General features: G+C 40.9%; 1 protein-coding gene across 1 annotated transcript in view; it reads left to right on the plus strand.

The window, feature by feature from the left end:
• Nucleotides 1-19,918, plus strand: part of Ccdc171 (coiled-coil domain containing 171) — a 332,057-nt gene that overhangs the window by 93,732 nt on the left and 218,407 nt on the right. Inside the window, exon 11 of the mRNA XM_075944990.1 lies at nucleotides 7,069-7,171. Within this exon, the coding sequence (XP_075801105.1) occupies nucleotides 7,069-7,171 (103 nt within the window). The remainder of the gene's footprint in view (nucleotides 1-7,068; nucleotides 7,172-19,918) is intronic.

Below are 19,918 nucleotides of genomic sequence, written 5' to 3' on the forward strand. Positions count from 1 at the left end.
CCCAGCATCCATAGTATAGCAGAAACCAGAGGCCTCAAACCAGACCAATCACTCTTCCCAGTGAACACTTGCAAGTGAAGATGTAAGGACAAAAGGGTTTACTGCGTGACTTACTGCGTCACACCGCAACTTCCATGACAAGAGGTTTTTTTTTCTTTTTCTTTTTTTTTCTCTTAAATTTTATTTTATTTTGGGGGGCAGCAAGGGCAGAGGGTGGATATGAAGATTGGGGATATGAATGGAATCAAGATGCATCATGCCAAAGACACAAAGAGTAAATAAAAGAAAGTTAAGAAATTATTTCTCTACCTATCTTGAAATATTTGCCTGCATATATGTCTGTGTACCACTTACTTGTGGTACACAGACATCAAGGACAGAAGAGGGCATTTAATCCCCTAGGGCTAGAGTTACAGATGACTGTGAGCTGCCATTTGGGGGCATAAATGGAACCTGGGTCTTCTGGAAGAGCAGCCAGTGCTCTTAACTGTTTAACTCTTAACTCTCCAGCCCTTTCAAGTAGTTTTTTTAAAAAAAGTATTTTAAAAAAATATTTCTTGGATTCAAGGTTTCTAAAGCTGAGGGAAACTCCTCAGGCTGCTAAAGATTAACCAAATGAAACTATGTCAGTGCCCCCTCCCAGCTCTCCTGGGGGTTTATGCTAAGATCAGTTTTCAAGCATTGCTGGTGAATAGTGGCATTAGGAAAGATCATATTGAGTGAGGTTAACGCAGACACAGAAAGACAAACATCTCACGTTCTCTCTCATCGGAGGTACCTAGCTCCAAATCTTCAGATGTGAGTGTAGTCCTCTCCCCTCATCAAGGAAACTTCTCTTTGCAACAGATGGAGACTGTTAGAGAAAGCACACCAGTCAAAACAGAGTTGTGGAGCCCAGCCCTACCTGTCACAGCTACAACACAGCTCCTGCTGCTAAGCTCGAGGGTCATTTTAGAAGAGGGGTGGAAGAATGGGAAGAGCCGGAGGGCCAGGGCGTTTTCAGTGAGGCTGCGTATCCTAGGAATGTCAGAAGCTACACTTCTTAGCTGAACCAGTCGTCATGTTAATGCGGATGGGGAAAGCTCAGGAGGCCTCAACCCTGTGGAAAGACCTACAGAGTGCTGAGAGGAGGAGAAAGAGTCTTCTCCAAGGAAGAACACACTACTTAAGGTTAGCCAGTACCAATGGTGAGTCCTGAAGACACATACGTAGCATTATACAGACTGAGCAGATGTATTTATATATTTGGAAACATGCACACATCATGTAACAACAGTTAAAAAAAATAGGCCATGAATTTGAAAGAGATCAATGAGGGGCATATGAGAAGGGTTTGGAAAGAGGACAGGAAAGGAGGTAATGTTGTAACAGTTTCTGTACTTCAGTGTAGTTTTATTATGCTCTGAAGGCTGAGGGTATTAAATACTTCAAAAATATTTGTTGGCCATTTGTGTTTCTTCTGTTGAGAACTTTCTGTTCATGACCACATTTATTTTGAATTCAGAGATCTACCTGCCATTACCTCCACAGTGCTGGGGTTAAAATCTTGATCCACTTGGTATTTAATTTTTTTTTTTGCAGGAAAGAACACATTTTGGAGACAGATTAAACGGAGTTTTAATGCCATCTCCATGTCAAAGCAGCTGTGTGACCTGTAGTGATTATTCCTGTGATCTGTTTGCTCATTTGTAAAATAACCCTAACAGTTTTTATCACATACAAGTTTTGTTGAGTGTCAAATACAATATATGTGTCAGTATAATGGAGGAGAAAACATAGTGCACACAACAATCACATGGGACTGGAGGGATAGCAACCAGAGTAGACTTTGGAATAAAAACGTTGCTATTGGTAAGTGGGCAATGATACCCGCGCGCGCGCACACACACACACACACACACACACACACACACACGCACACACAGTGACATAGCTTCAAAATATGTGGAACAAAGTCTGACCTGACTGAATGTGGAAACAGCATTGTATTTGCAGTCCCAAGTACACTACTTTCAGTAGTGAGTGGCCCAAGCAGGAATAATACCAGCAGTTTAAAGACTCAACAGTACTATAAACAAATTTGACCTTATAGATATCTGTGGAACCACTTCCATCAGTGGTACAGCACACTCTTTAAGTATATATAAAACTTGTGTGCACACACTGTAGCCTAGGCTATGTGAAAAGTCAATAAACTTGAAAGAATTAAAATTATAGAGACTCGTCTAAGGATATAGCTCAGTGATAGGAAGCTTACCTCACATGTACAAACCCGGTTCAGTCCTTATTACTGCCTAAAGAAAGAAGAAAAAACTATATGAAGCTTCTGAATATAATAGAATTAAATTGGAAACCAGTGTTAGAAGACATATAGGGAAAATTAGCAAATATAAGACTATTAGTGCACACACTTCAAGTAGCTTGTAGGTTAAAAAGAAATCAAAGGAATTAGGAAATGCTTTGAAAACATACCAAACTTCATAGGATGGTAGTGGGCAAAAGAGGGGTGTTCAAGAAGAAATATTCTCAAAGCAGGAACCTCACATCCTACTCTAGAGACCTGAACCAAATCTCAGACCAGTAGAGAAAGAAAGAAAGAGAAAAGGAAAGAAAAGAAAGAGATTAAAAATAGAGGAAATCCACACCTTTGATCCCAGCATTCAGGAGGCCGAGGCAGGCAGGCAGGCAGGCAGATCTTGAGTTCGAGGCCAGCCTGGTCCAAACAGTGAGTTCCAGGACAGCCAGGGTGACACAGAGAAATGCTATCTCAAAAGACAACAAACAAACAAAACAAAACAAAAAAGGAACTCAACCAAAAGTTGGTTATATGAAAACATAGCTAAAATGACAATAGTTGGATAGATTCATTAAGAAAATAAAGAGATCAAATTATTAAACCATAGAGAAAATATAAATAAATAAAAGTAATTATAAGATAATACCCTGAACATCTGTTTGCTAATGGTTAGATAAGTTAGTTATAATAGACAGTTTTCTGGGAAGATAGAAATTACCAAAATAACTTAAAAAGAGATAGAAAATCAAGTAAGATGTTTAAGTTTTTAATTAGAAAAAGATCCTAAAAGGAAAAGCACAGACTTGATTGCTTTATTGGTAAATCCCAACCATTTAAGAAGAATTAATACAAACTCTTAAAGGAACCAGAGAGAAAAGACTTTACATTTCATTCTGTGGTCAGTGATAGCACACTGTAACAAACCCAGGCACAGGCACGAGAAAGCTGCATATAGTGCCCTTCTGAATATGGCTGGTAAAATTCTCAGCATGACACCAGCAAATAGAAGGTTTAGCAGGACAGGAAAAAAAAGCATTGTACTGTGTCCAGTGGGATTTCTCCTTGAAATGTAAGTCCAACGATTCACTCTAACTTAGGTACTTCCAGACCACACAAAAGAGGTCAATTGATCACGTAATTTCTTGGTGCTAAGTATATATTGGTGAGGACAGAAGTAATCCCCTGTTCCTGAGACTTCTTTGAGCTCCTCACGTTGAAAACAGTGTTCTTGTGATAGGTGCTGTGAAGGTCTGTCAAGGAAGCTGGCGTAGGCAGGGATTTGAAGGCTGCTTTTCTGAGGTGGCAATTGAGCAAAGCTCTGAATACGGAATTATTGCTTGTCATGTACAGTAGCCCAGTCCCAGTTATTACAATGCTGTGTGTTGAACCCAGGACCTTGAGTACACTAGGCTGGCGCTATACATCCCTAATGCTTGGTACTTCCCTAGTAGCTGTGGTTAGTGGTTTTAGTTATTTGAGGCTGACTATAGTTCAAAAATATTGATTGGGAAATTCTAGAAATGAAGAATTCTCGAGTTTGAATGAAGTCATCTGAATGACGATTTCTTACATTGTCCAATCAAGGACACAGTGGGACAGCCATGCTATATGTACACTACCTGCCTGTTAACCATTAGTACCACTCCCAGTGACCAGGTGGACTCATCCTAATATCACAGACTCTTGTGTTTAGGTAACCCTTATTTCATTTCATATGATTTCCCAAGCACAGAAGTAGTGATACTGACAATTTAGACAGGCTATGAAAAGCTTCAGACTGCAACCCTTTAAGTAAAAAATGGAGGTGGAGTAAGATATTTGCGAGAAGAGGGCCATATTGATATGATTTTTATAATAGTACCTGTTATTATGATTGTTCTACTTTAGCTATTACTATAAACCTCTTGCTCTGCCTAATTTATAAATAAAGGTATATATGTACAGAAAAATAGAGTATCCATTTGTCTCAGTGCTGTCTGCTTCCAGGCATGCTCTGGAACTTTGGAAGAGTTCCCTTGTGACTAGAGGGGTGCTGTGTTCTGAGATGTGGTTTTGTCCTGTCATAGCCATCCTGCTTGTTCTGTTTATGTAAGCATTCCTTCACTAGCAGTGATCTCATCAGCTTTGAGGTAGACTTACATTTTCTCACATTAAAAAACAACCACTCTTCTTTTTTTTTTTTTTTTTTTTTTAATATTTATTTATTTATTATGTATACAATATTCTGTCTGTGTGTATGTCTGCAGGCCAGAAGAGGGCACCAGATCTCATCACAGATGGTTGTGAGCCACCATGTGGTTGCCGGGAATTGAACTCAGGACCTTTGGAAGAGCAGGCAATGCTCTTAACCACTGAGCCATCTCTCCAGCCCCAACCACTCTTCTTTGACCCCTTCTACTTTCCAACTATTTTTCTTTTTCTTTCCTTTTTCACAAAAGAGATTTCTGAAGTTTCTGTTTCCATTTATTCATCTTATACTTGATTAGGAAAAAAATATCAGACTTATCCTTTCTCCAACCTATTTCAGTCTGGGTTAAAGCTGTTCTGTAGCTGAAGACATTTCTTTAAAGTTGATAATGACCTCCATGCCCAGTGGATCCTTCTTAGTCCTCATTTACTTGGCCTTTCTGCAGCATTGAACATAATTGACAACTCTACTTGAAACTTCCTTTTCATGATATTATGCTGTCCCGTTTCCCCCTTCTCTTGTTCTTTTTAGTTGGTAGAGATGCTGGAGCTCCTGAAGACTGTGTGTGCTCTTCTCCCTTTTCATCAGGCACTCCAAAGGTGAATGTCAGACAGTGCCTGTAAGTGATTCCCAGACTTGCCCTGGCTTTGCAGTAGTGTGTTCAGTTGCCTCTCATTGCTCTCTACGTTGCTTGCTTTCTGCTCATTTTTACATTTTCATTTAATGCCTGTTACTTACCAGGCATCGTGTTGGTACTAGGGATGAATTCTGTCTCCTTTGTGGAATTTGAGTAAGCAGTGATTTCTTCACTCTTCCCGCTAACAGTGAACCAATATGCAAGGAGGCAAGAAAGCTAGAGAACAACAGTAGCCTGAATGCCCTTGACCTCCATTATTCCCACCACTTCTTTCAATTTGAATCCTCAGGCCTAATCTTGACTCCTCCTTTTATTGGAGGAGTCTAGTGAGTGCCATGTAACCTAGTGTGTGTCCTAAGGCCCGGGTGTTCTACCGACTGCAGAGCTTTCCTTCGTTGTAGCTAGTATTCCCCTTTCACTGCTAATGCCATCACTTGACTTCTGCATTAGATTTATTGGTCTTGACTGCATTTACTCTTGACTGTCTTCTGACAGCTTGCCTTGTGCCTGGAAGCAGGGTTTTTTTTTGTTTCTTTAAAACAATACTCTTTACATTTTCTCTCTCAGTTTAGAAAGAGTATTTATTCATTTGTTCTTTGTATATGCACATGCGTGTATGTGTGCACACTCACCCATGCTCTTGTAGGTGGAGGTCAAAGGTCAACAATGTGTGAGATCCTCTATTGTTCTCCATCTTATCTGTTGAGATGGTCTCTTAGTGAACCCAAAGCTTGTGGGCTTGTGTAAACTAGCGACTGTGGGTTCCTAGGATCTTCCTGTCTCTGCTTCCCCAGTGCTGAGGTCGCAGGTATGTGTCATCAAACCTGGCTTCTGCAAGGGTTCTAGGAATCTGTACTCAGGCCGCATGCTTGTGCCGTGACCGCTTTTCCCATGAAGCCATCTTTATAGACTCCTGTTTCAGTTTTATTATCATAAAATTCTTATCTCCTGTCATGGCATTGTTTTAAGGATAGAAAGATTTGTTATGTATAAAGTACTTAGGTTATTCTTTATTTTCTTTTTGAGCAGGATTTCTCTCTCTCTTTTTTTTTTGCTTGCTTTTTTTTAAAATTTTTTTATTGATAAAAGGAGGATAAAGAAAAGAAAAAAAAACAAATTTCCACCTCCTCCCACCAGCCTCCCATTTCCCTCCCCCTCCTCCCACTCTTCTCCCCCTCCTCCCACCCCTCTCCCCTTCCCCCCACTCCTCTCCCCCTCCCTTTCCAGTCCAAAGAGCTGTCAGGGTTCCCTGCCCTGTGGTAAGTCCTAGGTCCTCCCCCCTCCATCCATATCTAGGAAGGTGAACATCCAGACTGGCTAGGCTCCCACCAAGCCAGCACATTGCGTAGGATCAAAACCGCGTGCCAATGTCCTTGGTGTCTCATCAGCCCTCATTGTTCGCCATGTTCCGAGAGTCCAGTTTTATCCCATGCTTTTTCTGGTAACAGTCCATCTGGCCTTGGTGAGCTCCCAGTAGATCATCTCCACTGTCTCAGTGGGTGGGTGCACTCCTCGTGGTCCCGACATCTTTGCTCATGTTCTCACTCTTTCTGCTCCTCATTGGGACCTTGGGAGCTCAGTCCAGTGCTCCAGACACAGGATTTCTCTTTTTTAATAGCCTTGGCTATCCTAGAATTAGGACATATTCTGGGATTATAGACAGGCTGACTTTGAACTCATGCCTCTTGCCTTTACAGTGCTTATAAAGTACTTAAGAAGTATGAGGCACTAAATTCTCAGTGAATTATTACCCTAGACTTTGTACAGTTGCACATTTGGCCAAGTAAAAATATGATAAGACACAGTTTATTAGTAATTAGTAATGGATTTGAATTGTGCAATTATTAGCTTGTCGAGATTTAATTATGCTGTATAAATTCACAATAAAATTTACAGCTACTACAATATGTAACCTTATTATGTATGCTTTTCTTCCTTAATTAAAAGGCTAAGAAGCACCAGGCCTTCCTAGTAGAGACATGTGAAAATAACGTAAAAGAATTGGAATCGGTCTTGGACAGCTTTACTCTGTCAGCCCAGTGGACATCAGGTTAGTTGAAGGTATAAAATGACAGATGCATCTGTCAATGGTCCAAAGTCGCTGCAGTTTGGGAATTCTGCAGATGCCTCTCGTAGTCCCTCATCTCCACATGCTTTGATTTGATGACATGATAGGAGCAGTTCTCACAGCAGTCTCTTGGCCTGGCTGGCTGGGAGAGGGTGACGGAGTGTGGACCTGCTGTTGTCCTCTCAGAACTTGATTTACAAGTGTTGAAGTCTGTGTGCTTGGACAGACAAGGGCTCACTTGCTGTGTTCTGAATCCAACCGAGAGAAGAGTCCTTACAGTATACCTGCAAGGGGAACAGATGTTTCCATCAAACCGAGCCAAGTTCCGAAGCAACCTTCAGCAACTTAAAGGTCATGCATTCCAAAGGTTATGTAGGACACAGGCTGTAGCAGTTCGTGCTCTGTACTGTTGTTTTCTGAGCCTCTTCTCACATGTACATGTATGTGCTTTGGAGATAGCAGTGCTCAGCTAAAATACTTTTTTTGCTTTAGTATTCATCCACTTTCACATAACTAAGAACTAATAATATTAACTAGAAATACTTTTGGAACTAGCTAATACACTCTGTTTACAATATCTCCTTTCTTATTTTTTTTTGTGATTTTTGCATCATGAATGCTTACGGTAGCTCTAACTTGAAACTTTTACTTCCCCCGGTTTTGTCTCAGTTTATTTAGTTGTTTTTATGATGTGACTATAGTCTTTTAAAAAGGACATAAAATTAAATTCTCATATATTTACTTATATATATATTATTTAAGGCAATCTATATCTATCTACACACACACACACACACACACAGCCATCAAAAGTGGTTTAGGAAGGGAGTTCTTTAGGAAATGGAGTCTTATAGAAGTTTGTTGTCCTTGGCTTTAGCTTATGACCTGTGGGTCTCTCAGCTGGTGAACTATTAGACATTTAGTATGTGCTGTTCCTTTTTCAGTTTGCTTTTATTTTTCATGCTTTTAGCTGTGATTTTTGTTAAGTTCACACATAACTTTTCATTCTTATATTTTAGCAATGATTTAAAATAAAGAATTATGGGGGTTGGAGAGATGGTCCAGAGACCAAGACTAAGTGCTCTTCCAGAGGACTTAGTTTAGTCCCCAGCACCCACATGGCAACTAACAACTGTCTATAAGTCCACTTCCACACATACAGAAAAACACATATTAAATAAATAATTCTTGAAAGAATTAAAAGTGTTTCACATTGTACATGTACAGCATGTGCACACTGGCCATAGCATGTCAGTGGAAGTTGGAGGACAGCTTGTGAGATTTTGTTTCTCTTTCTACCATGTGGGTCCCAGGATAGAACTCAGGCGTTAGACTTAATGGCAGGTGCTTTTACTGCAGAGCCATCTTACTGCCCCCAGTAGCTTCTTAAACTTCTAGTTTCTATATACATGCATATACTGTATATTATAGGAGATACATGCCAGAGGAGGCCTGTGGCTGAATTAGGAATTGGCACAGAGGCACTGTGGTTTGGACAGTTTGTCCTGTGGGTCCATTCTCCTCTGTGCATGCTTTGCCTTGTACTGTGTGAGGCTGGCTTCATCATTTGGGCACCTTTGCCTTCTTATTAAGTGTGGATAGTAGGTACTAATAGTGGATTTAAGGGGTGGGAGAAGAAAGAAGTCAGGATATTATTTCTTCTCACCATCTGTTCTGGTGCACCCTTGAAGTAGCTTCTCCTTCCATTAGCTGCACCTTGTACCTGCACCCTGTTTAGCAGGTGGAGCTCTTGGTAGACGGTAGTGACAGTGAGCCTTCCACTTGACCTTTTAGGCTTAGGTGGAGAGTTAGTTTTCAACTTGTCTGTTTTGGTACATGTCATGCTTGCCTCCATTTCTGTTAGTAATCTCTTTAATAGATTGTCTTCTGGTGAGCTGTTGTGACTCACATTCCTATTCGGGATCTGTTTCATCCCTGTACTCTTATTCTTATTTGGGTTCTGTTTCTGCTTATACTAGCTCAGGTTGGATTACTATTGTTTATTTTTTAAAGTCTGCTTTTTTTTTTTCAAGACAGGGTTTCTCTGTATAGTCTTGGCTATCCTGGAACTCTCTCTGTAGATCCGACTGGCTTCACACTCATAAAGATCCACTTGCCACTGCTTCCCAAGTGCTGGGATTAAAGGTGTGTACCACCACTGCATGGCAGTTTTTAATTTAAATATCCAACATTAAAATTAAGTAGATGCTTATTAGATATTGAGATGTTTGATGTGGGAGTGTCATATATCAATCTGTTGATTTCATTGGTTAATCAATAAAGAAACTGCTTGGCCTGATAGGTTAGAACATAGGTGGGTCGAGTAAACAGAACAGAATGCAGGAGGAAGAGGAAGTGAGGCAGATGCCATGTTGCTCCTCTCCAGGGCAGACGCGATGAAGCAAGCCGCCAGGTCAGACATGCTGAATCTTTCCCGGTAAGACTGGTGCTACACAGAATACTAACTATGGGTTAGGCAAGATATGAGAGCCAAGAAGAGGCTAGAGCTAATGGGCCAAGCGGTGTTTAAAAGAATACAGTTTCTGTGTGTTGTTATTTCGGGGCATAAGCTAGCCAGGTGGCTGGGAGCTGGGTGGCAGGAATGCAGCCCGCAGCTCCCTACAACAGATGTTTTCAATAATTGCTGTCAAATATTAAGTAATTCTGTTAATATTTTACAAAGAATATGACCCATTAAAATATCCTATACCATTTGAGGACTTCTCTGTCATATCCCTACAAACTATTTATCTCTAGGTATATGAACATCTGAGAGAAAGTCTATTCAGATAAAAGCATACTTTCTCACCTTGTGATGGTGGCACATTCTTAGAACATATAACAAATGGTTATCAGTTAGTTGGGAAGAGTTCCCAGAGTTCCTTTGCTTGTTACTGTAAGTGGGCAGTGGTTCTACCTCCTTTATCACCTCAATGTTTCTTTAAATTTAATACCCTGGATTTCAGGAAAAGTAATCTGTAGTTGAGATATAGAGATGAGGTTACATAGTTTGTCTAAAACTTGCTCTTTCAAATGAGATGATTGGGCCAGTGAGAAGTGCTTGCTTCAGAAGCCTTGGGACCTCAGTTCAATCCCTGAAATCCACATTGGAAGAAGAGGTTCCCAGCTGTCCTGTGATCTGTACACATGCACTGTGGCCTGTGTGTGTCTCCCACAATAATAATAAATAGAAAAATGAAGTGATTGAAAATGATTTTCACGAATTAATCTTAGTCGAGAACTGACAGTGTTTTAGTTTTGTGGTAGTATAAGCCACGAGTTTGTTTTCAGGTAGCAAACAAACAGTGTTGAGTTAGCCCAGGGATGCGTAGGAGTTTATGTACACAGAGGATTACCTTTATTTTCTCATCAGTGTGGCAGTCCCAGCTCTTTCCTGAGGTCTCCAGCGCTTCTCTGACCAGGTGCCTCTCTCTGTGCTCTGTCTGTCTTTTCCAGTCTGCTTTCTTGACTGACAGGGTGATGAGTGAGAGACCCAAGCTCTAAACTTTCCCTTAAAAGATAAGTGAGTTTTAGGACTCTTAATCTATGGCATCGTAAGTCTGGTCAATAATAATCCATCGTATATTTGAAATTTGTGAAGATATTTGATCTTAAGTGTCCTCACTGCCCTCCCTGTCTGCAAAATAGTTTTTATATGTAATGATGGATGTGTTAATTAACTTGATTGTGAGAATCACTTCACAGTGTGAACACACAACAAATCATTGTATAACCTGAACTCATAGTCAATTATTCTTCAATAAGGCCAGAAGATAACAACTTGTTAGAGCATGGATTTTCTTTGCTCTAAATTGTGCAGGCTTTGCATTTCACGTAGAAGCCAAAGTGCTAGCAATGATCAGCTTCTGTCCTTTCTTATCCACTGACCTCACTTCTAATCTGCCTGCTGGGGTTCAGGTCTCCTACAGCTCTTGAACAACACCAAGCATTCTTTTGCCTCAGCAATCTTTATGATGGTCATTTTTTCTAGATGCAGGGTTTGGATATTATTTTTGTTTTGGTGGAGTATAACTCTTTCCTACTGTTCTTAAGGCTGAGTTCCAGGGTCCACTAAACTCACCCACTGCGTGCTCGCATGTGTTCTGTGTCACACCACTCTCCTTTCTCGCTGGGCATTTTTGAGCCAGAGCACTTGTTATTGCCACACATTTCTGACACACTGTTTAGTGCATTTCTTCACACCTAAGTCATCTCCTGTTCACGAATGTATAGGGCAGTGTGTGCCACAAAGTAGTCGCTCAACAGCTAATGGCAATTTACTCAGGAGATCTGGACACCCTTTCTTCTTACATTGGTTTATTACAACAGAAGAGTAACTAGTACAATAGTTATACTTCAACGTCATAGGATTTCACAGAAAAAACTTTGATTCTTGTTCATTGTAAAGTTTTAAAATACACTATTATTCTCCCGTTTTTGTTCCTTTTCCATAGATATAAATTATATTCAATTAAAGTGAGTCATTTTTTTATTTCATTTTGATTTTTCTTAACTTTGGTTTTTTGTAAATTGTAGAGCTTATAATTCTCCTAATGTGTATATCAATATAGTATATATACTTATATATACTAATACTATATATACTTATGAACTATAGACTGTATACTTATAGTACTTATAGTATATAAAGAAAATATTTATATAACTAAAATTTCTAAATATTAAACATGACTCTGCTTATTTATGGTTTCTAAAACAATCTTGTGATTCTTTATGATTTTTAAACCAATTGTATTTAAAATAACACTTAACAATACATGTGCATAGAAAAGTTGAAGACATACAGTAGTACTGGAAACCAGATAAATATTTAGCCTCCATTGTATGTATGTATGTATGAATAAATGAATCAATTAAGACACACACACATACACAACTCTCATACACACTCACACACAGAGAGCAACAGAAATAGAATAAACAGTTCAGTCAACTTCTCATCTGTGTTATCTCCTTGGTGGTAGATGTTTTGTTCGCCATTGCACCTCCCAGCTTTTGAAGTGGAGGATGTAAATAAACTTCAGGTGAGGAAGACGGCTCAATGGGTGCATGTGCTGGTGAGTGCAGGTAAAATAGCAAGTTGAGCAAGCCATGGGGAACAGACCGAGAAACATTGCTCCTCCATGGCCTCTGCTTCAGTTCCTGCCTGCAGGCTGTTGGGTTGAGTTCCTGTTCTGACTTCCCTCAGTGGTGGAGTGTGGCCTGGCACTTGCAGGCTGAAGTACCCTCTCCTCTGCCACCCAGTTGCTTTAGGTCACAGTGTTTACCCAGTAACAGAAATAAACAAAGCCAGTGCTACTTTGGGGCTCATTTAGAATATTTTCTCCATCTTTTCTTACTCTCTTCCCATCTACAGTATCTTATAATTTTCCTTCCACATCGATTAACTCTTTGTTTGTATTTTGAGCTTAGTCTCACTGTGTGGTTCTGGCTGGCCTGAATCTCTCTGTGTAGGCCAGTTTGGCCTTCTGCTCACAGAGATCTGCTTTTTTCTCCCAAGTGATGGGATTAATGACATGCGCTACCAAGTCTGACACCATTAACATTTATAACACATGAATTTAGCAGTAAGCTCTCTGTGGTATTTTCTGTGTCCTTTTTTCTACTAATTCTCCCCTGATAATAAGTACCAGCTTCTTTGGTACAGAAAGAACTCGCTTTGTTTTGTTGTCGTGTTTTTATCATGGAGACTAGGTGGCAGTGATTAGCAGTGCTAATGGAACCAGTGTTTCATTCTGTAAGCATTCTTTCTTGAGAATCAAGAATTAAAGCATCAAAGCCCACAGCCTGGGAAGGGAAACAGATTCTTTATTTTTTTAATTCCTAGACAGGGTTTTTGTGTAGCCCTGGCTGTCCTGGAACTTGGTCTGTAGATCAGGCTGGCCTCAGAGATCCGCCTGCCTCTGCCTCCCGAGTGCTGGTATTAAAGGCGTGTGCCACCACCCCCCAGCTAGATCCTTTACTCCTGCCTCATGAGGTGTAATAGTGAGGGAAGCCACTGTCATTTCTAACATTTGATTTCAGGACCCATGGATCCTGACAGTAAGACAGGTAACACCATGTATTGATTGCTGGTTCAAAATGCACTTCTTCCTGGACGGTATTAACACCATATAAAAACTGCTGTCATCTGCCAGGTACCATGAGTTTTCAAAATTTGAATAATTTTTGTGTGTGTGTGCCAGATACTTTAGAGTTATGACAAATAGCAAGAACAATGAAGTCTATGAAAACCAACACTTTCTCATTTCTTACAAGATAAAATGACTTCTGTGGTTTTGAAGTAATGCCTTTTGGAATTTCTATAGTGAATAAGGTGTTTTGTAAATTTATAGATGTGATTGCAGTGGCTTGAAAGAAAATGGCCCCCAAAGGGAGTAGCACTAATGGCTTTATTGGAGTAGGTGTGGCCCTGTTGGAGGGATTGTGTCACTGTGGGAGTGGGCTTTGAGGTTTCCTATGCTCAAGCTACACCCCAAGAGACAGAACACTTTCTGTTGTCCACAGATCAAGATGTAGGACTCTCGGCTCCATCTCCAGCATCATGTCTGCCTGCAGGCTTCCATGTGCCACCATGATGATAATGGACTAAATCTCTAAATTGTAAGCCACCCAACTAATGTTTTCCTTTGTAAGAGTTGCTGTGGTTATGGTGTCTCTTCACAACAGTAGAAACCCTAACAAAGACAATGATTTAATCAGAAACATTTTAGTCAGGGAAGAAAAATTTATGCATATGTATCTTAGTAAGAATAAAGCACTGTCCACTTCCTGGTGGAAATGCCTCAACATAATTATGTTGCACTCCAGTAGTTGGTGATTTACCCAATTAATGCTGTCCTGTGATAGACCCACTGTTTGTTTTTGCTGTTGACAACTTGGTAATCCAGTGAGCCTCGGTGAATTGGAGTGCATATTGCTGAGATAGATGATTGCTTCCATTCTTGCAGCCATGACTCCTTGGTTCAATTGAGTATGGGCACAGGTGTCAGGGGAAAGATGATGTCTTATATCCATAGAATGTTTCATTTTTTCTTTGTGATTATTAAGATTGTTTGCTACTGAAGTTGAGCTGGATACATGGTCTATTTGGAGAAGGCTGTCCACATATTCTTCCTTTGCAACTCTGTTACCAATATTTATGTTCTTTTCTAGTCTCTGACTATTCAGCTAAGATCTTAGGTACTGCTCATAAATTGACATGTTTTTACATCTCTGACCCTCTTACTGTAGGAAAAGAATAGTCAAGCCTTTACAAAATGTTCTGCCCACATTGAAGACTTCTTTCATTTTTATTTTTTAGAGCCATTCTTGAGTGGGGTTATAGTGTCCTTGTAGCTGTCTATTTTTGACTGGTGTCAGCATAGCATACCAAAAACACATTTGAAGTTTATTTTTTTCCCAGTTGACCATCTGGAAAGGGGAACTTTCTAAACCTCCAGGGTATGGTTATGGTTTAATAGAAAGTAGACAGTATAATAACAGTAATAATAATAATAATAATAATAATAATAGCAATGATGATGATGATGGTGATAGGATTATCCTATAGGGTCTGTATTACTTGCCCATGCAACTAACTTATGCTTTCAGGATGGGTTCAAGCCCAGTCTTGTATGTACCACTTTCACTTGATGACCAAATAAAATTTATAGGTTGGTGAAACAGTCACCAACTGTTTTAGGAAGGTCCATATCAGGTAATATGACATATTGGTGGCCTTGCCTTCATTTTCTGCTGACCAGTAGTGTTGTAATAGGAGTGGCAGGGCTGCGTCCCTAGCACCCCAGCCGCCTGGATAGCTTATGCCCTGAAATAATTACATGGACACTGTATTCTTTTAAACACTGCTTGGCCCATTATATCTAGCCTCTTCTCAGCTAACTCTTGCACCTGGACTAGCCCATTACTAATAATCTGTATAGCCCACGAGGTGGCTTACCAGGGAGATTCTAGCCTATGTCCATCCTGGGTCGGAGCTTCATCACGTGTGTCTGCCCGGGAGTGGGGAGCATGGCGTCTCTCTGAGGCATCTGCCCCCGAGAGGAGAGCTGTCGAGTCTGAGCTCACTTCCTCTTCCTCCCAGCATTCTGTTCTGTTTACTCCTCCCACCTATGTTTTAACCTATCAGGGCCAAGCAGTTTCTTTATTGCTTAACCAATGAAATAAACAGATTGATACGACACTCCCACATCACAGTAGCAAGTCCAAAGTCACCTCTTAAGAGGAGAATAGCAATCTTTAGAGAATGGACTGCTTCTCCAAAATTCTAAAAGTTCCCTCTTTGCTTACCAGACTAGTCAGAACTATCAACTTTGTGAAAACTAAATAGAATACATGGTACCTTCTCAAATGGGAAGTTGGTCAGTATTTTTATAGACTACGTTATCATACAGAGCTAGAAATGATGTATTTGTAAGGTAGAGAAATGAGGATTTCTGATTGTCCTGTCAGCTGAAGGAAATTGGTTACTTAATTCCAGCTTCTGTTGCTTACACTATGTATTTTTTGCTTGCTTGTTTGTTTGTTTGAGACAGAGCTTCTCTGTGTAGCCCTGGCTGTCTTGGAACTTACTTTGTAGATGAGGTTGGCCTCGAAACTCAGAGAGATCTGCCTGCCTCTGCCCCCTCAGAATGCTAGGATTAAAGGTGTACATCACCATAGCCCTGCTTACTCCATGTCTTAGTTAAGGTTTTCTATTACTGTGAATAGACACCTTGACCATGGCAACTCTTGCAAATAAAACATTTATTCGGGATGGCTTACTTACAGTTTCAGAGGTTCAGTCCATTATCATCATGGCAGGGAGCATGGCCATGTGCAGGCAGATGTGGTGCTGGAGCTGATAGTGTGCTGCATCGTGCAGGCAACAGGAAGTCATCTGACTGTTACACTGAGGGAAGCTTGAGCAAAGGAGACCTCAAAGCCCGCCCCCACAGTGACACACTTTTTCCAACAAGGCCTTACCTCCTAATAGTGCAATTCCCTTTGGGGGTCATTTTCTTCCAAACCTCACACTCCACACTAAAACCATACTTTACTGCAGCTGCACAAATTGGCATATTCATGCTGAGTCTGTACTGTTTCCTCAGATCTGCTTGTATGCTGTGCCAGTTCACATATGCCAGTTGAATGCTGAGGTGTTAGGAACCACTACTTTATTTTTCAGGTTTTCTAGAAGCACTAATTTTGATATTGCTCCCACCCTGAAAGATGGTGTCATTTTTCATTTGTAGTTTAGTGGATAAAAGTTCTAGTTACTCCCACTAGACTTCCTGCTTGACTGATATCTGTAACACCATCCAAAGTCCAGGATGTACATTGTCACTGCTGCTGCCTTTTTCATGTCTAGCTTTGCCCAGCTGCTCCCCAGCCCCCAAAGAACATCCCAGTGAGCAGCTCATTTTCATGCAGCCATCCCTGCAGCTTTGGGAGGTTCACTGTTCTATACCATAGAGCAGAATGTGAGAGCCTAGGTTGGCTTCTGTGTGCAGAGACATGCACACAGAAGAGGGAGGGAGGAAGTCAGGTTACTTTGAATTGAAGTTTATAAGGTGTTCCTGATGTAGCCATTTATTTATTTATTTTTTAAATTTAATTTTACGTGCATTGGTGTGCCGGTATCGAATCCCGTTGAACTGGAGTTGCAGACAGTTGTAAGCTGCCATGCGGATGGTGGGACTTGAACCCAGCTTCTCTGGAAGAGCAGCCAGTGCTCTTAACTGCTGAGCCATTTCTCCAGCCCCTATTTATTTGTTATTTTTAAGTGTATGTTTGCTGTTTAGTTCTATAAAAGCTGGTATTAAGTTATTCACAGGGATCTTAAACTTATTTTTCTTACTTACTGAATTAATAGTGAATGTCAAGTCCATATGGACAAATAACTTATTGTAAGAGATACTTAATTTTTCTATGTTTATCTGTATGATATAATTTACTCAGTAATTTTACATGATGTAGCTATTATTTATAGTTTTGAATTTCACTTTTGAAAAGCTGCTGGGTGGTGGTGATGTACACCTTTAATCTCAACACTTGGGAGGTAGAGGCAGGCAGATCTCTGTGAGTTCGAGGCCAGCCTGGTCTACAAGAGCTAGTTCCAGGACAGGCTCCAAAACATCAGTGAAACCCTGTCTCAAAACAAACAAACAAACAAACAAACAAACAAACAGTAATTACCACTGTTGTAATATTTTTTTTCTGGGTTTTTGAACCTCTGAGTAATTTTAATTGTATATCAAGTTTTGGGCCATGGTGATTAGAATACTTGGTTAGAGCCTGCCAATGAGTGATTAAAATACTTGGTTAGATCAGCTTAGTCAATAAGAACTTTTGCCTGAGAAATGTTCTGTTCCCTTCGGTTCCCTTTCTTCCCCTCCCCTCCCCTCCCCTCCTTTTCTCTCCCCACCCTCCCCTCTCCTCCCCTCCTCTTCCCTTCTCCTCCCCTTACCCTTCCCTCCTCTTCCCGTTCCTCCCCTTACCCTCCCCTCCTTTTCTCTTCCCTTCCCTTCCCCTCCTTTTCCCTTCCCTTTTCTTTCCTCTCCTTCCCCTCCCCCTTCTCTTTCCTCCCCTTCTCCTCCCCTCCTTTTCCCTCTCCTTCCCTTACTCTCTTCTCCCTTTCCCTTCCTTCCCCTTTCCTTCCCTCCCCTTACTCTCCCCTCCTCTTCCCTTCTCCTCCCCTTACCCTTCTCTTCCCTTTTCTTTCTTCTCCTCCCCTCCCCTTCCTTTCCCTCCCTTCCCCTTCCCTTTCCTCTCCTTACCTTCCCCTCCTTTTCCCTCCTCTTCCCTTCTCCTCTCCTTACCCTCTCTTCCCTTTTCTTTCTTCTCCTCCCCTCCCCTCCCCTCCCTCTTCTCACCATCTTCCCTCCCCTTCCCTCTCTCCTCTTCCACCTATCCTCTCCTTTTCTCTTCCTTTCTTGTGTTTTGTCATATTAAAGGTTATTGTTTGCTTTATAAGAGATATTGGTAGAAAAATAAAGAATAATTATACTTCAAGGAAACTTTATTGTATAAACATTTTTTAAGCAAGAAAATTTACTTTTATATAATATATAAATGTGTGCATAAGTCAATAAGGAGAGGGCATATTGACCTGTAAATGTTCATGTTCTGATAATTTTATTCTTCTGAATTTCTGAGAGTAGTTCTTTGATTAAAAACTAGAAGATTTTCTGGCTGGTTTTGAATAATTTATTTACAGCTTACTTTGTGCAGTGGCAAAATTATACAACTTTAAATCTTGTTTAAGGAAACAGTTTAAAAATATATTCAGTAAGATTGTCAATCAGGGCTGCTGCAGGTGATCGTGTTGATGTCTGTAATCCATTCTGCCACTGGAGGCCATGATGATGTTCATAACCTGTGCTGCCACTAGAAGCCATGTGGAAGTCCATGATCCTTGCTGCTGCTGGAGGCCATGTTGATGTCTGTGGTCCATGTTACTGCCAGAGACTCTGGATGTCCGTGATCCCTGCTGCTGCCAGCTGCTGTCGGCAGGGAGACATCTTTTGGAGTGGTGCCGATGACTGCAGACTCATAACTGAGAATGAAGGCTGCTGTGACAAACCTTTCCCTACTTCCTGAAAAAGGAAAGAAAAGCCTAGACGTGAAACTACTGAAGAGAGTCCTTAAAATTGTGATAAAGACACGAGGTGGAGTTCTTCACAGTTGATGGCTCTGCTGGGCTGGGGGAGGACTCAGTTTTCTTTAGGAACCAGCCAGTATGAGTTAGAGCCTGCCAATGAGTATATGGGCAACCCAAACTGGACTGTAGTAATATGGGCGGCGGGGCTGCGTCCCCAACACCCCAGCCGCCTGCTCGGCTAGCTTATGCCCCGAAATAATTACACAGACACTGTATTCTTTTAATCACTGCTTGGACCTTTAGCTCTAGCCCTTACTGGCTAATTCTGATATCCCGATCAACCCATCTCTAATAATCTGTGAGCACCGGTCTTACCGGGAAGATTCTAGCCTAAGTCCATCCTGGGTTGGAGTTGGGGCATGGTGTCTCTCTGAGGCGTCTGCTCTGGAGAGGAGAGCTGTGGAATCTGAGCTCACTTCCTCTTCCTCCCAGCGTTCTGTTCTGTTTACTCCTCCCACCTATCTTCTAACCAATGAGGACCAAGCAGTTTCTTTTTATTTAACCAATGACCTTCCTCCATCACTGGACTTGGTGTATTTTCCGTTTTTGGGGGGGAGGAGTGGGGATGTGCAAGAGTGGGAGGGCAGACTGGGAGGGACGGGAATCGAGTGTGATTGGGTGCATTGTACAAAATTCCCAAATAACTAACAAAACTATTATGTTGGGGGAAAATTTTAATAAATCATCGTTCCAGCTCAGAGTCATTTCTCTCAGTGTCATTTCCTCTGTTGTTGTGGCTCAGAGCGTGGCTGTGTTTTCTGTTTAGAAAAGGTATTGCTCTCATATTGCTTTTGTTTTTTAGTTGAATATTTTAGTTTTACTTAAGACTATCTAACTTGTATCTATACTTTAATATTTAAATATACCTTGATAATGTCTTAACTTTAATTATCTCAGAATTAAAGCCATAAATATCAGCAATGTTCTAAGATGAATAAAGTTGATTTGTTATTGATAAAGAACTTTCTCCCATCTTCTCTTCACTCTTGTCTTCTTTCCTGTCCCTCATGAGTTCCTGCCTTTGAGCACTTGGAAAATGGATGAATGAAGCCATATTGTTGTGT

Source organism: Microtus pennsylvanicus, chromosome 13 (assembly GCF_037038515.1).
Source record: "Microtus pennsylvanicus isolate mMicPen1 chromosome 13, mMicPen1.hap1, whole genome shotgun sequence".
Lineage (NCBI taxonomy): Eukaryota > Metazoa > Chordata > Mammalia > Rodentia > Cricetidae > Microtus > Microtus pennsylvanicus.